Raw genomic sequence first — 21,443 nt, 5'->3', positions numbered from 1 at the left:
TATGTTTTTCATTTACATCTTATAAAAATGAAAACTCTAATAAAAAATTCTCTTTGATTATATAGATATATAAATTAGCAAACTACTCATTTTTTTAATCTCTCTTTTATTATATAGATATATAAATTAGCAAATTGCTTATTTTTTAACCTGATATCCAAAAGCTCCTCTAAAATCATAGTTCTGAACTGGGTACAAGCTGAAATGAATCCGACCCAAGCCCAACGAGTTTCAAAAGTGCATGTGAAGTGTAGGATAGACATTCATAAAGTGTACAAAGAATGTTGTAAATTAAAACATGTGTTATATAATTGAAATATTGAATACATGTTTGTATAAATGTATGCGTACACCTAGGAGTGCCCATTGATAATGGTACCACGCATACCTGATTTCATTACTATGAACCTATGTTGCATGGGTACGGGTGTCGGTACGGGATACAACAAATTTGTAAAAGGCAGGATATAACACGGCTATATAAATATTTATATACACGTATACTATATGTTGAAATTAATAATTCATATGAGGACAAGGACAAGAATTATAATTCCTATAACGGTTTTATGTTTATTTTATTATGTGGATTATAAATTGGAAAATCACTAGTTTTTGAACTAGACGTCCAAACGACACTTCAAAACATAATTTCGAAACCTGAACCATGTCTAATGAGTTTCAAAATTTGGATGTGAAGTGTAGGATATATGTTTTAAAAATGTATGACTAGTGTTTAAAATTAAAACATGAATATGTTCAGTCGACTAAAGAAATCGTCTGGATAACAAAAAAATTATGTTTTGTTTTAGTCGACTGATGAGGTCATCAGTCAACTGACCATGCTCATCAGTCAACTGATGAGGTGTTACTGGCCTGTAACGATTAGTTCTTCAGTCGACTAATCAGTCGACTGACGGCATAACGGCTAGTTTTTCCAGATTTTCATGTTGCCATTATTGTTTTTTTGTGATATTTTCTCTTGGTTTTTTGGGTTGTTTCATGAGCCTATATATACCTCATGCCCTCATACTTCTGAGGGTAATTAAGAAAGTTTTTAAACAAGTTTAAATAATGTTTAAGTTTGTTTTTGTGTTTGATTCAAGTTCGTTTGTGAAGAGATTTTCACAAGAGGAAGTGGAGATCAATTCTTGGTGTTTGAGCTTCAATTCATCTCTCCTACTCTTGTCATTTTAGAGAAGTTTTTCTAAACTCAATTTCTAGCTTTATATTTACATTGTTTATTGATTATCATCTCTATAAGCTAGATTTTTATAATTGAGTTTAGTTTGTTTTGATTATACTCTTTGTTCACACACAACCTATTGAGCTTATTGTATTTTCATACATTGTATAATTTGAGTTGTGGGAATTGTGTGACTTAGAGAGTGGGCTTACACTTAGTTCTCATCTTGTATTAGAGAACAAACAATTGTATTTGTGCCTAATTGTGAAGTTACACTTTGTAATATACTTGTACACCGAGAGAAGTGTGTGGTGATAGACGGGGTCGTGGAGTGTGGTAGGTGGTAATGCCTAGAGGTAGGTTATAATTTCTAACACTTGAGAAAGACACGGGCTAGAGACCAACACTTAGAGGATGTAAAATGGGATTGTAAGAGTGTAAGATTATAAAGTTTTCGGTGAACTAGAAAACCGAGTGTGATGTGTAAATGTTTTTGGGTGATGTAGAAAACCCGGTGTGATAGTGGATTTCTCCCCGGGAGTTAGGAGCGCAGACGTAGGACGGAATGTCCGAACTCCGTGATCATATTGCTTGTTTGAGTTTGGCTTGGCGCATTTATATTTGTGTTCATCTTTATTGTCATTCTCTCATTATTTATTTTATCCACTATATTATTTATGTTTGTATTGCCCTTGTTTAGTTTAATATCCTTGCGCATATCTTGCTTATATCATATTTGGTAGGATATATTGTTAGTAAGTTTTTAATCGACATAAAATCAGATTAGATTAGCATAAACCCTATTCACCCCCCTCTAGGGTTCTTTCCTAGTGGCAATTGGGTGTTTTCATCCACCTCTATTCTCGTGAAAGCCCCTTGTGAAAGATAAAAGAAAATTAGGAGATCAGTTAGGAGTTTGGGTTTCTTCCAGATTTAACTGAGACGATGTCTTTGCAATTAGTTGGTGGTAAATGTATGGCGGCGATTGCCCCTTTCAGTAAAACTTGACTATGAAGGTTCTTAATCTCACTAGCAGTTCTAGCTACGAGAGGAACTGGAGCACATTTAAGGGGATAAATTACATAAATATCTAAAATTAATAAGATGAAGTTATCCATTTATGAATGTACAAATTTGTTCTTCTTTAAAGATTCACATGAAGAAGAGAAACTGATTGGAGTCGAAGAGGTTGAAGGATCTTGCGTTTGCGAAGTTCAATGTCAAGCTCAAGCAAAAGAAGAGGAGAGGGGAAGACAAAGATGTGATAACAACGCAGGATCGTACTACGGCACGTGCATGGATCCTAAATGGAGTCCCCTCCCATGACGAGCAAGAGACGTATCCCGGTTCGGGTGTTAGTTGGATAATGGTGGAGGTTATGTTGAAGGTCGAAGGAGGTAGAAGAGGTATCATAGTTAGAGGCCGGAGGAACTTGGAGGACGTAGGCTGCAACAAAAAACATCATGATCAAGGCTTAAAGATGCAATCTACATAAACAGACTATGCTCCCCAAGGTGCTCCCAAAACCTAGGTGGAAACTTAGGTACTGCCTAGGCGTTAGGCGGGCGGCCTAGATACCGCCTAGTCCTAGGCGATTGGCAGAAGTTTTTTAAAACATTGGCTACAGATACGGGTACGGTTTTAGGTTAGAAGTATCCAAGTGACATAGCTATGAACTCTATAAGGCACTGATTTTATAAAGGAAAGAAAGAAAACCCTTTGGAGAACCTATATTCTTTTCATTAGGTTATGATGAAATTTTGATTTAGGGTTATTTACGGAAAGCCCAAACTTTTGGGGAGCCACAATTAACCCCCATCAACTTTTTTTATTAGATTAAAGCTCTGAACTTTAGTAGTTATTGCATATAACCTCCATGAACAGTTTTATTTCACTAAATTTTGCCTGAAAATCTATCTTTTAAACTTCATATTAGTATCAACAACTCTAATGTGTCACTAGTAAACACGAGACAAAAAAAGGAAGAAATTTTCTTCACCTCTTAGTCCCAAAAAATTTATTGAAAAGAAAAAATAAGTAATTTTTTAAGGAATAAGGAATTGTTTTTATCTTTTTTTAGCACATGTTTGCCACATGAGATATTAAAATCTATGGTGCTAATTTGATATTAAATGAGAAATTTTCATGTGAAATTTTTAGTGAAATAAAATAGTTCATGAGGGTTATGTACAACAAGTCCTAAAGTTCAGGGTGCTTCAATGTAATAAAAGGGGTTTACTACAACTCACCAAAAGTTCATGGTGGTTTTCTGTAATTAACCATTTGATTTAATATATGATGTATCCTATTTAGATTCTTGGAGGATCTACTAAAACTGTTTCATTAAGCAAATTCTAGAATTAGAGGAATATATACAGACCCCCTCCCTCTTTTCATGCAAGCATGTATCTGAGGTCATGCTATCAAAATTTTATTATTCTGAGTGTAGAAGATCCTACATGCCCCCAGTATGATACCTTGTCCAGCTATCAACCAGAAGGAAAATTAAAAAATAAAATTAGAAAGTTACCAAGTCAAACAATGCCAACCAAATTGCTAAGGTTTTAAATTCAAATGGCTGTATTTAGGTGGATGATGCAAACAAATGACAATGATAAAAGCAGAAAAGTAAAATCGTAAATTAAGAAAAGTTTTATAATAAAAAAAAGTGCTAGCATGATATTTCAGAGATGCTCACCTTTAACATTTGATCATGTGAAATACTACCAAGGTATTTCCTGTCATGTGAAAATGCTGCCAAGAAAATACAAGGAAAATTAACCCAGATGCACCAAATATATACTGTAGATAGGATCCTTCAATGGAAACGAACACTAGGATTATGATATTGCACCTAGACCTTCAATTGGGTACTCTGCATGCTCAGCCAATGGCCGAATAATTTTATTCGGCAAGATACCCACCAACCTATTGACAGGAAATAATCAGTTAAAGGGAACAAATGTTGAAATCAATATGTGCTCATCGAAGGAAAAATGAGGTAAAGCAAAAGAAAATAGAAAACAAGGGATGTTTTGCTTGATTACTCAAAACCCAAGAGGAACTCTCGAGCTGTAGATTCTGAAATTTTTTCCAACTTGAATTTTTAACATAAACGGATCAAATACATTCTACTTTCTCTTCAGCGGTTTTTTCCCCTCTCATTTACATATCGCTTAGAACACACGTGACAAGTGACGTAGATTATGGGAAAGTGTATATCATTCCATTATGGTGGTTGGTAGCAAAACAAGGAAGAGTGATGCAGACCTGATTAATCCATCATCCGATCCAGAAATGACAGTGTCTTCGTCAAGCTGGCAATTAAAGAGAATATTAACAATATAATGGATGTCAACTAAAAAACAACCAAAAGACACAGAAAAAAATGAGGACCACATACCTTCAGTAATTTATCAACAGACTGACTGTGCCCAAGAAAACGATCACTGATGATACAAAGGAAAAATATAGAGTTACGTGAGAATAAATATTTGGTAACTTGTTCTTATATTACCAACAAAGAACATACGTATATACCGATTCAAAGAAAAATAGTAAAGAACAATACATGCATGATTATTAGTATCAGGATCAGTGCATCTATGAATTATAGTTTATCATCATATTAGTATATCCACATTACAAAATTGAAAACATTAGTATCTCATTACCTTTTCTTTGTACCACTACAGCCTTAAACATAGTATAAACTATGAACACGAGATTTTTTGTAATTGTATTATTGCTGTTCGATTACTACGATTTGAAGTTTTGTTGGCAAAAATTCAACATTATTGTTCTTACTAGCAGTGTAAACAACGTCCCAGTTAACACGTGATTAATGTATCATAACTGTACAAAAATCATGCAAAGATGACTGGGAAGGAGCACGCACTAATGCGATTTATGCTCCTTCGAAAACATGCCTACTTCTTCAAATTAGCAGTTACGACACCAAAAAAGAGATAAAACATATAATTGTCCGAGCTGCCAAAATACTTCCAACAGAAGAAAAAAAAGGGTATGACTTGAAAGAAAAAAGAATTTATAATATAAGTTAACTTAAATTATGATTTCTCAATTTGTTTTGCATGTTAATGCCTCGTATTGATATGATCATAAGATCAATTGCCTCATAGTTTCCAATAATACTATCATGACATACTGTAATATCCAAGAAGATTACAATTATATGACAAAGGTGATGATTTTATGACCTGTATACATGAACCCCATGCTGAACTACATCAAACGGTTTAGGCAGTTTAAGGCTTTAAGCTTGTCATAAACACATTTAAAGTCATAGGATTCAATACAATTGCCAAAAGGGATACCCTATATCAAGAAGACAAAGTGATGAAAGGAGAATAAATTGAAAAGGAAGGAAGACAGTCAAATGGTTCTGGTCAGGAAGTACAATAACACCTTGGTAAAGTGGTAAGATAGTAAACTCTAAACATCCATGCTGGTTCAGACACTAAAATGGATATTGTGAGCGTGCATATTAACATACCTGCAGTCCTCCAAATGGCCCCAAGAATACAGCAACATAGCTCCGGACTCTGCTCCACAAACAACTTTTCGACCATTCTAAGTAGCATAGACAAACAAAAAAGCAATTTAGAATAAGTTACTTAAGGAAAAGTCAATGATGTAGATCACAAAGGTTAAGAAGTTAAAACTGGATAGGTAAAAGTTAATTTGATTCATAAATTTTAATACTCAATAGCATTCATTATGAAGCAGCCTAATTTAAATTATAGAAAATCACTCCTTTTCTTTTCAAAAACGTCACAGTTGGCAGGAACGACAATTAAGACCTTTAACTAGAATCAAAATAAACTGACAGCCTCCTCGATCACTGAGATTAATAATGTAAGCTACTGATGTATCACACGCTCAGTTTGAGTCAAATAATGATTTCAAATATAAGTATGAAATATATTGATATAACGCATAACAAGTGTTAAATCTCAACAAGACGCACAAGCACGTGCATCTTAGATTTCAGATGATATTATGATATTTTGCAGTGCATATGATGAGTAGCAAGTTCAGCTGCAACAATGAATCTTACCTTCATGGTGACTACAGACAACAACGCATCTTCTGCAAACTCTGATCGGGTTTGTACCTACCAGTAAATTCACACCATATTAAAGAAATCATGCACTCGACATGAAGAGATGTGTCTGTATGTGCGCGCATGCGTGCGGGCAGGTGCATCCACATGCCACATGGACATGTCTATATATATACCATTTCAGGTGTCCAAGCATAGCTAATGTATTATACCTTATTTTTCCGAAGACTGCATAAAGAAAGCGTCCCATCCCCACTGCAGAACACATAACACTCCATAAGGACATACATAAAAGTGCACACTAAGTGATCGATTAGTAATGAAAAAAATTAGCTCTTAAAAAGAAATTAAACATTCTAATCAAGAGTATCAAAATGATATTAGACATAGAAGCCTGACAGCCTTTGGCTCATAGATAGAAGGAAGCCATTCGTGATCACAACTCAAAACTGTTATTAGGGGTAAAGTCAGAAAAGATTCTTGCATATGTTCTTAACTCCGACAACTGTGTTTGCATATAACTTAACCACGACCAGAGTTTTGTTTAGCATTTATGGGTTTTGGATCAGAAATTCCAGAGCTTGCTAATACCAAGAACAAATTCATGTTTCTCCAGCAGTTTTCGTTTTGGACAGATCTTCTACTTATTAAGGTCTTAGAATGGCAGATACTCCATTCACATGCATGCTCCTTGTATTGACAGCAACCTTATTGGAAGAAGCATGAAGGATATACATTATGATTATTATCTACATTATGATTATTAAATAATGTCATAAATATGAATCAGCATTTATTCAACGAAATGGTGAAAGGAGTGAGAAAAGAACATGATTAATTGATTACCTTGACGCCAACAGTTGCATTGAATCAGGCACGTAAGTCATATCTGAGATATAAGTTGTTTCTGACACAAGATCTTCATCAGCCTCAAAGGAATTGCAACAAGCACGTTGCCTTGTATCCCAAACCTGAAAAAGTTGACCAAATTAACTACATGAAAGAACAGGGATGTCAGGCTCAGATTGACTTGGCCACTAATTAAATGCCATTGGATATTACTAGTAGCTAGAAAGAAAATAATGAGGCCAGCATTATTCCTTTTTGCCATTAAAATAAGTACATAAAATATCATCATTCATTGGATATGCTAATTGCCACTAAAATAAGAAAAGTACATAAAATCATATCATTCATGTACATAATCTCGCAAAACGCAACAGTGAATAGGCTTTGTTAATTTATGCATTTTCCTGATCTTATAGATATATATCCAGTCATTCTAATATCCATGTGGATATTTGGCATCGCTGACTATTACCAAAACTTGTATCCATATTTTAAACCGACAGGTACCGAAAATCCATGGTTGCCAGAATATGCATACAAAATGGGATTTACATTGAGATAATCCAGTTACTCAAATCTATCTGTATCCCTGTATACACAGGTTCCACTTTTTTTTTTTGGGTTTATTGAAGTATGCAGGCCAAGAGTTAAGGAAATAGTCCGATGAAAAAAAATGTCAACCAAGCAGACAACGGTCTGTCGTTTGCCATGGTCCTTCTGACACAAAAGCATAACAGATATCATAGGCCTTCTTCCAAGAAAATACGCAAAGCAATGAAATACGAACTCAAGTTTGAGGGTTCAATACAAAGATTGATTAATTTATGGCCAGCTGTCGACTATTCCTCATAGTGCCATATTTTTACTAAACTAAGCAAAAGAAAGAGAGGTGACAACTCTATTTTTTTTATCTCCTCAAATATGAATAGTCTAGATGAGGGGGAAGATGACAACAAATAAACTTCATAAATCTAGACGCCTCTGCTTGACCTGTTGGTAGTTCATAATTTCATATGTCGCACATAATATTTCATAAAAATATAATGAATCAATGAAAAATTCCACTCCAAAATCACAACACTTAATCCATCAACCTCTTAGAAATGGGATTAAGATATCCACATATGATTTAAGGCCTTGATTTTCCGTCAATATTTATGAAATTAAATTGTATAAATTTGCAAGAATGTTAATTTCATAATACTTGAGATGTCAAATTTCCCAAAGTAGAACTTTAATATATCATATTTCATAAGTTAAACATGAGATTGGACTAAATATTAAAGGGATTTGCACATATAACCCTAAGGGCTTTAGAGTAAATGAAATAATATTTGCAAATTGGTCCAGCCCTCATATATACACCTTTCATTCTAAAGTTTTTCTTCTTTTTCTGAAATCAACGCTTGGAGCAAGACTTCTACAGGAGAGGCCGGCCGTGAGGGACAGCAGAAGGAACCACCCCACAATGCAAGCCAGTGATTCTCCCTTGCTTATTCTTCTCCTGGTTCTTTCAGCCTTAAATCTCTTTGCTTATAGTCACAGGCTCACAGCCATTAGACTTGGAAACATAGTTTAGGATGTGCTACATAGTCCCCTAAACATGTCAAAGCGTACGAGACGACTGGAGGCGAATCGGCCAAAAGTGGCATTGCCAGAGTTCGAGCAGTAGCAGCTCGACGAGCGTGGCTGGAATTTTCCCCAGCTGGCAGATTTTGGCTCGACAGAAACCCAAAAGTGGAAAAATCTGTCAGAGTCGACTGGTCACTAGACCCAGCCAGCTGGTTTTGGATTTTCAGCCGCCTGGATATTCATCCAGCCTGCTGACTTTGACTGTTTTACATAATATACTCTATTTAGAGCTTTTCCAGTGGTTTGGCTTTTGACCATAACTGACTGAAGGGTGTCCTTTTTCAGACCATACACATATCTTATGACATTATACTAATGTCTTAATAATTTTGGAGGTGTTGTAGACATCTTAAAAGACCGATACCCTAACACATAGGATGTTTCACCATCCAAATATAATGCCGACTATCATATTATGATTAGTATCACTCGTAAATGAGTGAATGCAAATAGAGTTCCCAGTTAAGATGAGCGTGCAATAAAACCATAGGAATCACATCTTAGTCATTATACATGTAGTAGGCTGTGGAGGTAGCCCCATGTAGCTAGTGCTAGGGCATGCTTCAGGTTCCTAGGCTATGGAAGCACCCCGATGTAAGCAGTTATAGGGCATGATTCAGCTAGGTCCGCTGATCACTGACTTATGTTGAATCCCTCTAGCCTTACTTAGGTTGTGTGAAGTTGCCATAAGAGCGGGACCAGTGCATAATGTTACATGTACAACAAGGTAAATAACCACAGGGATGTGGGTTAAGTAATTAGAGCGTCATGGCTTAAGGTGAGGTAAGTGGGTGGGTTAAGTAATTGGAGCGTCACAGCTTAAGGTGAGGTAAGTGGGTGCACGGATGCTCCAAAGAGGGTTGCTCGCATTTATTTTTTTATCATTATATTTTCCACCTTATGTGTGTTGATTCTCTCTCTTGCTTAACCAAATAATAACATAATTAATATTTCTAATCTATATGTTCTTTAATTTTATGTTACATGCACAACACTACCTTTATTTCTCTTTGAGGTTTATAATCATATGTATTGATTCTTTATTGTAAGGTATTATTATTTGTGCAACCAACCTTCGTTCCATGCAGACCTTTGATACCATATCCTTGTGTCTAACTCTTTCATGAACCTTATGTTCAAATAAAGTTAATTTGTCTGCAGCGGATTAGGTTTACTTGAACAAACAGGTAGCAAGGAAGTCATGCCATGCAGTTGTTGTTGTAGATATTATATGGACTTATTTGTCTTTTCTGCATTTATTTAAGACTACTCTATATTAAGAAGTTATTATCCAGATTTGAGAGTCGTAGTTGAGCCATAACTTGTACTTATTTTTTTTTAAGGCATGGAGACCATCCTTTCCAGTGGATTATGGACATTGAACATTTATACCTTCTTTACTGGTTCCGCATTGCGATATTGCTGTGATGTTGGTGTTGATGAGATGAGACCTGTACTATGTATATTTATATTATGCCTAGTTGTGGATGAACAATAAAATAGGTTACATATTATTTGCATTCTCTTCTTGACTCCATGGATATGAGTATTCTCTTTTTGACTCCATGAATATTCTGCCTACAATGTTCCTCCCCGTGTCTAGAGTATGACACATGAAGACTACAATATTTTATGGAGACAAAATATTCACAACAGACGACCCTATATCTCATGGCATCAGATTGAGGGGTGGTAAACGATCGAATCGAATCGAATACTAAGGTGTTCGTATTTGTATTTGTTTAAAATTATCGAATTCGAATGTGGACTTTAATATTCATATATCTAGTTTTTCAAATTCGAACTCGAATACTTGGTATTTGATAAATATTCATGAATACTTATCGCATAATAAAGTATATTTATTCTGCTAAATAATTTGATTTTCAAATAGTATTAGAATTCATAAATAAAAATTATTCCTTTATAATATATGATGTATATATATTTAAATTAAAAATTTAATTAGAAAACAGATTTAAGATTATTTAAGTTTTAAATTTAGTATATAAAACTTAAGTAGAAATGGTAAGTGGGTTAAAAATATGACATCATATGTGCAATAATACAAATAATAAGTTGTAATCAAAATTCAAACGAATATTTAATATACAAATGAATCAAATATACATCTAGTTAAATTCTATTTGTTAGTAAACTCGAATATTAAAAAATATTTGTTTAGTAGTAAATGAACTATCGAATCGAATATGACCGAATAATTAATTGAACAATTATCGAACTATTTGTTGATTATTTGGTTCATTTCCACCCCTAGATTGGCCTACAAAATGTATCCAGTAGAATGCACTGAATACACCTTGAAATCTCTCTGAGATTAGGCCTAAGGATCATAAATCTAATTAATGCTAAGATTCATAACTAATTATTTTTTAATATATTTCAAAATTTAAAAGTTGCTTGGTTAATTCTCTAAAAGAAAAAATAGGAAATGGAAAAGGGTGCTTAAAACCCTTTTCCATACGTTTTCATGCCTTTCTTCAGAATGTATGTTATGTTTTTATTTCGGTCTCCAGTAGAATGCAATTTCCTATTCTTTTGTTTGGTTTGGTAAGAAAAAACACATGAAGTTTGACCTTGAGGCAAATGAAAGGCAATTTCACACCCTTATAGCAAACAACAGCTCCATCAACAAGCTATAAAAAGACGGCCTTGAGGTATAGTTTGGTGCAATTGCAAGCTTCCAATACTCGTGAAATATGCAAGTATGGAAAGAACAAAAGGGGGCTTTTTCAAGTGAAAGAAGGGAGGCATGATTGGGGGTTGCAAAATACCCAAAGAAAAAATGTAATATCTTTGTGTGGGCTCAATGAAGGACAAGTTATCAACCAAGAAAACCCATTTCTCAGTGAAAACAACCTTGGTGATAAATATGTTTCAAAAGTGAAGTAGAAAAAAGATTTGAAAGTTGTTGAGAAACAACCCTTAGCTTCCAAATTTTATGTAATTTTTTAATATTATTTTGTATCATTTTATTTGTTGTAAAGCCTATGCCATGTATTTGCAAATGATTTGATATGTACCACAACAATATGATCGCAAAACTTATGCCAACATTGAATCATTATTTGAAATAAATTATCTCCACAGGCAGGTAAAAATTAAGCAACATGCATCTTCATTGATCTCAAAACATAGAAATAGAATAAAATTTATGTCTTTACATTGGGCTTAGTAATAGGTCAAATTATCAAAATGGATTGCCGCACCTAAATATTACATGTATAATGTAGATTGCATCATTATGATGGATTACTTCACCTACTAAACATGGCCCTTACAATGTAAGATGCATTTGTATCAAAAATTGCATCATCTAAACATTGAAATTGCAGTTTAGATTGCAAGCTCAGAGAAGTATCATCATCATTGCCAATAATAAAATCCAAATATCACCAATTTACATTTAAAAAAAAGGCACGCACATGTTTAACCATCATAAACATAACAATATTAAAGGGATGCAGCAAACACAATTAGAACCATGAGCAAATGGCACAATTAAGGTCAATACTGTTAACAAGCAGCATGAATAGCAAAATGAGATCAGAATAATGTCTAGATAATCAAAAACTTGTATGATCAATACTCGAAGCACAAGTTGGAAAATGGGAAGGTGGGCGGGTGACCCTAGGGTTTTTCCCTCTCAACAACCAGAAGAAATGTGGCATGAGCTTGGAATGAAGTGCGTCCGTTTTTTAATGTGAACATATAGTCAAGTCTCAGCTTTTGGCCCATTTCCCACAAGAGAAAATGGGTTTCTCCAGAAAACACACTTTTCTAGTCTATTGAAATAACATTCTATAAAAAACAATTGAACCAAACTATGTAATGGGAATCTTGGTTTGCAATTTTATTTCCATTCTGACAGCAGCCGGGGGGTTTTCACACGCTTTCTACAAATTAGGCAAACCAAACACCCGCTTGGAATGAAGTGCGTCCGTTTTTTAATGTGAACATAAAGTCAAGTCTCAGCTTTTGGCCCATTTCCCCACAAGAGAAAATGGGTTTTTCCAAGAAACACACTTTTTCTAGTCTATAGAAACAACATTCTATAAAAAACAATTGAACCAAACTAAGTAATGGGAATCTTGGTTTGCAATTTTATTTCCATTCGGACAGCAGCCAGGGGGTTTTCACACGCTTTCTACAAATTAGGCAAACCAAACACCCGGTTATAAAATATATATATCAACCTCTATCTCAGAAAACATATTTCAGTCCTCAATCAAAATTCTATTTAAATCTTTCTAGCATGTGCATAGCAGATGTGCGAAATATAATTGCATTACATTACTCCCACGCTCAAAAAATTGCTTCATCTGCCACTTCATCAAGTCACCCCTTTCTGATCATATGCAAACAAAAGCGATATATCGACCACAACCTCCTTAAAGCAAGTTCGTCATGTTTATGAGTCATGCACAAAACTTTAGATGTCAATCAATTACTAATGCTAGAATGCAATTTGCATAATGAATGGATCAACATGATTATAAGCTGACAATAACTAGTAATGTTGAACTGCAGACTTCATAGATGAAGCAGAACAGCCTTGCACCTTCTCCTTACTATCAGTCAACCAGCATTCATCTAATCACAATGAAACTTACATGCATCCTCAATCTAGTTATTCAAGCCCTCGTCCATGATGTTTCTATGAAGTTTGCAAATTAAGTAACAACTCATAGTTATTTTCCGCATATTTGTTTCTTGCTTCAAATAATTTTAGCAAAGATATACTATTTTGACATCATCAAGTTAATTGTCTAAATATGACCACCTATCTTTATTAACCAAGATATTTCAACATTTAATTACCCTAGAATTAAGGATTTATAATCATAAGAGCAGCAAAACATTTTGTCATAAGTAAATTTCAAAGGGAAAACTAGAATATCCTAACAAAACTTAGCTTGCCTTATCAAAAACATAAGTGACAAATAAATAACTTAAAAGGGTTGCGTAGAAGCAAATATTGAGGATAATTTAAGCAAGTGCACGAGAGCGTAATATAACAAACGAACATATCAAAACCCTGTCCCTCCAGGCAACTCGTATGAGTAATTATAGACATCTAACAATGTATTCTGTTAAGCTACAAAGAAGCCATACACATACTCACCTTAATGCAACCTTCATCATCTCCCGATGCAATCGTGGTCTCTGTCAAATTTACAAGCCGATTCACAGCAGCCCTTTACAAAGAGATCAAAAGAATTTTAACAGTGGGCCCAAGATTCACATCTCAGATTTTAATAAGATAAAACCCAGCTCACCTATGAGCTTTTTCTAAGCGAGCAATCTCCTTTCCAGTCTCCACGTCCGTGGCAAGAATTGAACGATCAGGAGAAGCTGTAAGAATAACTGAAATACATGCAAATATATAATCTCATTAAAAATAGACATTAGGGTGAATTAAACTAAACCCCATGAACTTTCACTGTTTTGTGGTAAAGCCTCATGAACTTTCAAAATCACCCCCCCCCCCCAACACACAACTTTGGGGAATTGCGGAAAAACCCTCCCACGAACTTTCTGAGTTTTGTAGGTAACCCCCATAAATTAGAACCAAAAAGAAACATAAAAAGACATTTCAAAAGTTCATGAGGGTTTAGTGTAATTTACCTAAAGATCATGGGGGTTTTCTCCAAAAGTTATGGGGGTTTAGTGTGATTTTGAAAGTTCATGAGGCTTTATCACAAAACACTAAAAGTTCGTGGGGGTTGGGTGTAATTTACATTAGAAATTACAAAGCATTAGCAATTCAATTCAGCTGAGATCGTTACCACTTCCAGAATTAACAAATCGAACAGCTCTGCATGATTTCCGATGCACGCGAATCTTAAACAATCTAAAAAAGCGAAAAATTGAAATCAGGGTTTTAGTAGTTAAATTGGGGAGAAAATTAAAAAAATGTTTGATTGTACCTTTGAAGCTGCAAATCTTCGGAGTAGCGATGCCTGTCAAATTCAGATAGATCAGTTCCTTGGATTGCGAAAATAATAATGAGCAATAATAAATTGTATCGTTCATTTTTTTAAGGGAAAAAAGGTTGAGATATTTACAGGAGAAGACGGCCATTGATGAGACCCGTGGCCACGATGGGAGATGAAGGATGGAAGTCGAGATCGAATGGCAAGTTCTCCAGATTGATCTCCATCTCCATTGTTCGAGGATGACCACCTAGGGTTTTTGGGTCCCTGAGAGTGATACAGGGTTTTGGATGGCAAGAAATTAGAGAGGAGCCAGAATCGAGTCGTGGGCGAGTCCTTGACATGCAAATGGGCCGGCTTTGTAACAAAGCTGGGCCAAATACAAATCCTCAGAACCACCGGCTCTGTTTGGCAAAACTACCTGAACGCTGCGAGATTATAGCTGAAAACTATCAAGCTAGTTGAAAGCTGTGAAATTATAGCTGAAAGCTGATAGCTGTGTAGCTAGCTGATTGACTAGAGCTGTTTGGCAAAAGAAGCTGTACAACTAGCTTAAATTTGTTAAATGACTAAAAAAGCCATGCAATATTATTAATATAAAATTAAAATTATTAGGGGCAAAAACGGAAGAAAAAAATTGATAGCTCCTTCCCAAAGACAAACGCTACTTGAGATAGCTTTCCAAAAGCTACTTGCAAAAGACACAATCTCCAAAATAATCTCCTTCTATTTTTGGTTACCAAACAGCTCTACTAGCTTATTGACCAAGTCAATAAGACACAAGCTCTTAGATAAGACACTTTTTTTTTGTTGCCAAACAGAGAAAGGACAAAATATCTAAGACATCTTTTGAATTGTAAGGATGAACTCTGAACTTTCCTCAGGAAGCATCAGCTTACTTATTTTGTCTTTTAAATTATGCTTGTGATTCAGTGTGTTCACTTTGTGAGCCTGCGATCAAATTTTTAACAGGTTAATTAGGTAACAATGTTTTTTTAAGTTTCTTGAGTTTTTACTCTATCAGGGCTCTACCAATTGATATCTTTTCATATATAACTGAAATTCCATTTGGCGATTTCTGTTTTTATTTTTTGAAAACTTTTGAAATTCTTCTCCATTTTTTCTAGACAAAAAAGTTATCTACTACTTTCTTTCAAAAAATTTACTATTTTATGCCACATTTGTTTTTTTTTAATCTCAGAACTAGAGGGTGTTGTATTACCTGAACTATAATACTTGGGCTACATTGCGCTAGGACTATTTTAGTTCAACACTTCAACCCAATGTTTGTTTTTGCACGGACTAACATTCAGATTAACTAGAAAATAGTTCAAACTAGTGTTTCGTTTTAGGGGATTATGACCATTTAGACCACTGTTATAACTAGAATTATTGCATTGCCTTTTAGTCAACTGATTTTGCGTTAGTGCGTGGATAAAAAAAATTTAAAGATTTGGACATTATCTCATTGAAAAAAATAGACATATCACTCTATATCTTTCATGATACAATAAATAATCTTATTCATTCAACCAAACACAGTCATAAAAAAATAAGACGTTTGATTAAACTAGTTTTTATATGCACGTGCAGTGCATATCGTTAAATACCAAAACAATTTAATTTTATATTTATTTTATTACTATAAATAAGTCAGATTAAGTTTGAGTTCAAATATGTAAAATTGAATTATTAGATTTGCTATAATTATTATTTAAACATTATTAAAAATTTACGTAATGGATTTTAACCTAAACTGGAATCAATATACTTAATTGGGATATCATAATCGTTATTATGAACTATAGTTCTAGCAGTAAAGAAATCACATTTATTATTGCATTGAAAACAGAATTGTGTAGCAATTAGGGACATTATAACCTCATGTTTTATAATACACAATCTCAAAAGCAAACATAAAAAAAGTAAGATCTTTTTTCTGGATAATTCTAAAATATAGTCGTTATTATCTACGTTGATTGTAATATCGGTGTGGAGTTGGATTTCTTGTGCTATTATATTTCCTTTGCCTCGTTCATTTTTTTCTTCTCATCTAACTTCACCAGGAATTTGAATGTCTTTTCGATGTTCAACACAAAATTCTGAAAATATGGATTCTGATTATTTTTCTGTTTCAATGAGAACAAAGATTAATTTCATATATATATATATATTATATATATATATGAATTTTTTTATTTTCTAACTTATTACTTGAATAGAGTTAGGAATTACTTCTTCTTTTTCTGCAATGAATTCTTCTACTATGCATCTAATAAGAGTTTTTACTGCATCAAACAGTGTCACCCTTGCATTGTTTGTGCCATTTTCCACGAAAATTTTAACTACATACCTGTAGTTTTCATTGTAGATTTCTAAATACATGTCAATATAGTATTTTAATATACTCATGTCATAAAAAAAGTTATATTACTTAACCTTGGTACCAATTCAGCAGTGATTCTGCGGCATTTATCATTCAGACTCTTTATTAAGATCTTTATCTACTTTCTTGTTATAGCCTTTGCAAGCATAGAATCATGGCTCGAGTCTATTTAAAAATAGTAGTTATCTTTGCTTTAAATGTATAATAGTGTCTGTATATTGACAAAATTTAGTTAGTTTTAATTGTGTTAATAAGAATAGTTTTCTTATATTGTACTCTTATCGAATTCTGTGATGCATGCATAATATCATTAATTTGGATTTCTTTTGCATTTATAAAGAGCGTTGATGGAGATCCTTTTATTTTTGCAGCTTCTTCTAAATAAAACTAATTACAATTAGAATTTCTTTTTTAAGATGATATATAGACATGGGCCTTGGTTCATTTAGGAAATTAATACGGGGTGTCATGCAAAATTGAGAGTATGATGGGGCTTAACTGTAAAACTACACTACTACACATACCCTAGCCCTAGCTAACATATTTATAGCATGATTAGGTGTGAGGATCATGGGATATGTTGTTTTGTTTTACATTTTAATTTATTTAGATCTTTAACTGATTATATGTTGGTGTCTTAGATTTAAAAAAGGAATTTGTCTTAGATTAAATTCGTATTTGAACATTTAAATCAAGGGATTACAAATTTTGATAACTTATTCTATTTAAGAGAATGTAGCAATGTGCTACTTATGATAACTTAAGGTATTTTTATGCTACTTTTTACAAATTAAGATATTTAAGTGTAAAGGTAATGGAACATTAGAATTTTAAAGTGTAATTAATTTCGTACAAATATTTTTTGATAACTTTTTTTTGTTTAACTAAATTATTCATAATGATTGACACATGAATAGATTTCAAATGCATAACAAACACCCATGTGTCAAATTGCCACATGTAATCAAACCCTCCTTTTTAAGGTTTCCTCATGTAAGAAAAAAAACAAATTTCACATAACGTGGCCAAACACCGTTGTACAGAAATGACAAATCTTTGAAGTTTTACTTGATTTCTGCAATGTAGTAATGAACAAGACTGCTCATACTTTCTGTCGGATGATAATAAAGCTTGATATTGAATCATGTGTCAGCATGTCATGGTTCCTCTAGTTTACTGTATGTGCTCTTTCTTTACTTTAGCATGCATAGAAATAATTCATGTATGAGAAAATAGTCAGTTTGTTATTCAGGTGATCAACACTGCTGGAACCTGCAATTGTATTTTAATTGTCCTTGATGCAATAAAACCTTTCACGCACAAGTGTCTTATCGAGAAGGAACGTGAGGGATTTGGCATAAGGTAAGGTTTTCATTGTTTCCTTTGTGAATTTCTAAATGTAATCCTTTGTTTCTCAGCATATGTAAGCATGTGCATGCATTGATGAGTAAGTGGCATGATAATAAGAACTTCTTAACTTAAAGAAAAAACAATAGAAAAGGCCGGTTTTATTAAATTTAATTGTAAAACTATAAATCTCACATGTTTTAGTCGATTTTCCATTATATTTAGTATTTAGCATTGAATTTTTTTCCATGCCTACTTAAAGACGGACATATTAGTTCTCATGTATGTTCTTCTTTGTGGAACTTTGAAATTCATTTTCACGAATCAAACGACGAGGCCATGAAATACATTTTACAATCCTGGACTAAAATAAGAATGCAACATAAAACATCTGAAATTAAAGTTTATCACCAGCCACCCAGAGCAACGACAAGGCCATGAAATACATTTTGCAATCTATACCATGACATCTTCCATTATCCCTCATTTGGTTGATTTAATAACAAATCAGTGAAGCTAACGGAACTACCGGCTAATCTTTCAAAAAAAAATATGCACAAATATTCAAGATTCATCAATTCAGTCAACAAATGCTAGAAATTAGGGATTTTATCAAAAAAATTAGGGCTTAGGGTTTTGAATTCACCTTAGTGATATACCAAATTGAGGAGGAGAAGAGGAGTTCGGGCGTCGTTGATGGTCGTCGTATTTTTAATATGTGTATTTTTATCAAATATATGTATTTTACAACTCTAGACAATGAAGGAGGCTGAGCGGGATGCGGAGGCGGCTTGGATGCGGAGGCGGAGTATTAGTAAAGATATATAATCCATGAAATTTTAAATATTTAAATATGCTTAGGCTGCGTTTGGGAACTAAGATTTGGATTTGGAATGTTGATTTAAAATCAAAGGATTTTAAATCTAGGATTTGAAATCAATGATTTGATAGAATCTTTTGTTTGGGTATCTTTACAAAATGCAAGGATTTGAAATCAAAGATTTGAAATATAGTGTTTGGATATACTTTATTATACATGAACTTGGATTTCAGAATTTGTGTTTTAAGAAAATTTATGCTTTCTCTTAACTCATCAATCTTTTATGCGGACATTAAGGTTTATATTTTTATGCGGATTTGAAATCAAAGATTTGAAATCAAAGATTTGAAATCAAAGATTTGAAATATTGTGTTTGGATATACTTTATTATACATGAACTTGGATTTCAGAATTTGTGTTTTAAGAAAATTTATGCTTTCTCTTAACTCATTAATCTTTTATGCGGACATTAAGGTTTATATTGAGGTAAAAGTTAGGATAAGTTTCACAAAGCCCTTGAGAAGTTTGACAAAATATCTTCAAATTTTCCAATAGCTTATTTATTAATAAATTTTCAACAATGATATCCAATATATGAATCAGTATTATCTTCAAACCATCACTATTATTACCTTCAAACCATCACAAAAGGAAAACAATGTTACCATCAGCTTGATCCCAGAATATCAATTCCAATATATGTACTTCACGGGAAAACAAAAACATCCAATATAAATATGGATCCATATTTTAAAAACTCACTTTTCTTTTCAATAACAAATAACATGAAACTACTCATCCTCACTGACACCTGAAGAAAAATCTGGATATTACACAATGGCATTGGCTGCACTAGCAATCCTAGGCCACAAATCAGCACACTCATTTCCAATTGGTCCAATAATTGCAAATCCTTAAGAAGCAGAAAACATCGATAGATATATATTAGATGAAGAAGCAAAAATAAATTTATGCATTACAGTTTTCACTACAAACAACAATGCATGTACAAAATAGAGTCTGATGCTGAGATGGTTAAAAAAAGGATAATCCATGGGAAAAGGATGTAATATACCTTTCATTTCCCCCTTTGGGTTCACAATAACCCTAGCATTATCTGCATCACAAGCAAATAAGTATAAACATGTCAGAACAAACCAGGATATAAATCATAAACAAATCTTGTAAGTGACATGGTTTGTTTGTGTCAAAAGTTGCCTTTTCCATTGCTTTCAAATATGTTACACCGTTTATCGATTACAAGTTCAAACTGAAAAAAGTTGATCTTTTTATAAGATCTTCTTACAATGAAAAATAAAGATTACAACTTTATCAAACAAAACACAGCAGTAGTTTATCTCCCGCTGCTTTGCGTGAGATCTTTGCTTGTGCCGGGGACATTAATATCCGTGGACCGTCGCGGATCAAACCCGATTGATAGTATAACTACGCTCTTGTTTCACGAAGGAAACAATTGCAGAAGCGACAATCACGACCAAGCGAGATTGTGGCTCTTCTCGAGATTAAAACCAAGTTTAATCCGGAGGAAAGAAGGAGAAAGAATCACAAACCTTTCGAATGGGGCTTTCTTTATGAAAGTGTTCGCCAAGATCTGATGATTCTCCTCTGAAATTCGTGGTTAGCTGGACAATTTGACAGCACCTCGCCTTCTCAACTTCAGCCCCTCTTGAAAGAAGACCCTAGGCTTCTATTTATAGGCTTTTGGAGATGTCCTTTCGAATAATAATTTGTGTTTAAACGTTATCTGCAGTTAATAACCACTTAAACGCGTCTAGGGATAACCTTAAAACAGTTGGGGAGGTTCTGGGAGGAAAGAATCCTTAAAAACCATCGAAATCCGTGTTTGGGGAGGTTTTGTACTCAATAAGAGTCATGGTGGCTCGGGACTGTGCGAGTCACCATTTAGTGGCTCGCATGGGTGCGATTCACCAGGTGCGAGCCACCAATTGGTGACTCGCACCTACACGGGCCTCTGAATGGTGTTTCGTTCATCTTTTTGATATTTTCGCGATTCGTGATTCTTCCAGTTCCCTTGTTTTACGTACGCTTCATCGCTTCGTTGACATGTGCATTCTATTGATCCAATTCATACACTTTCTGATGTTGGATAGATTCCCTTGACTTGGATAATAACGTTTATCGTCTTCTCCTTGTCTTGA

General features: G+C 33.9%; 1 protein-coding gene across 1 annotated transcript in view; it reads right to left on the bottom strand.

Annotated features, from left to right (window-relative positions):
• The window catches only part of LOC109845355 (WD repeat-containing protein 55), a 20,588-nt gene extending 5,538 nt beyond the window's left edge, over window positions 1–15,050 (bottom strand). The window contains exons 1-13 of the mRNA XM_020414603.1: window positions 14,843–15,050; window positions 14,705–14,737; window positions 14,564–14,628; window positions 14,054–14,141; window positions 13,900–13,972; window positions 7,119–7,243; window positions 6,485–6,527; window positions 6,267–6,323; window positions 5,703–5,779; window positions 4,590–4,635; window positions 4,457–4,503; window positions 4,041–4,114; window positions 3,885–3,940 (exon numbers count right to left, since the gene is read on the bottom strand). Of these exons, the coding sequence (XP_020270192.1) occupies window positions 3,885–3,940; window positions 4,041–4,114; window positions 4,457–4,503; window positions 4,590–4,635; window positions 5,703–5,779; window positions 6,267–6,323; window positions 6,485–6,527; window positions 7,119–7,243; window positions 13,900–13,972; window positions 14,054–14,141; window positions 14,564–14,628; window positions 14,705–14,737; window positions 14,843–14,943 (885 nt within the window). The 5' untranslated portion in view covers window positions 14,944–15,050. The remainder of the gene's footprint in view (window positions 1–3,884; window positions 3,941–4,040; window positions 4,115–4,456; window positions 4,504–4,589; window positions 4,636–5,702; window positions 5,780–6,266; window positions 6,324–6,484; window positions 6,528–7,118; window positions 7,244–13,899; window positions 13,973–14,053; window positions 14,142–14,563; window positions 14,629–14,704; window positions 14,738–14,842) is intronic.

This window comes from Asparagus officinalis, chromosome 6, assembly GCF_001876935.1.
Source record: "Asparagus officinalis chromosome 6, Aspof.V1, whole genome shotgun sequence".
NCBI lineage: Eukaryota > Viridiplantae > Streptophyta > Magnoliopsida > Asparagales > Asparagaceae > Asparagus > Asparagus officinalis.
This window is presented reverse-complemented; position numbering and strand designations above follow the sequence as displayed.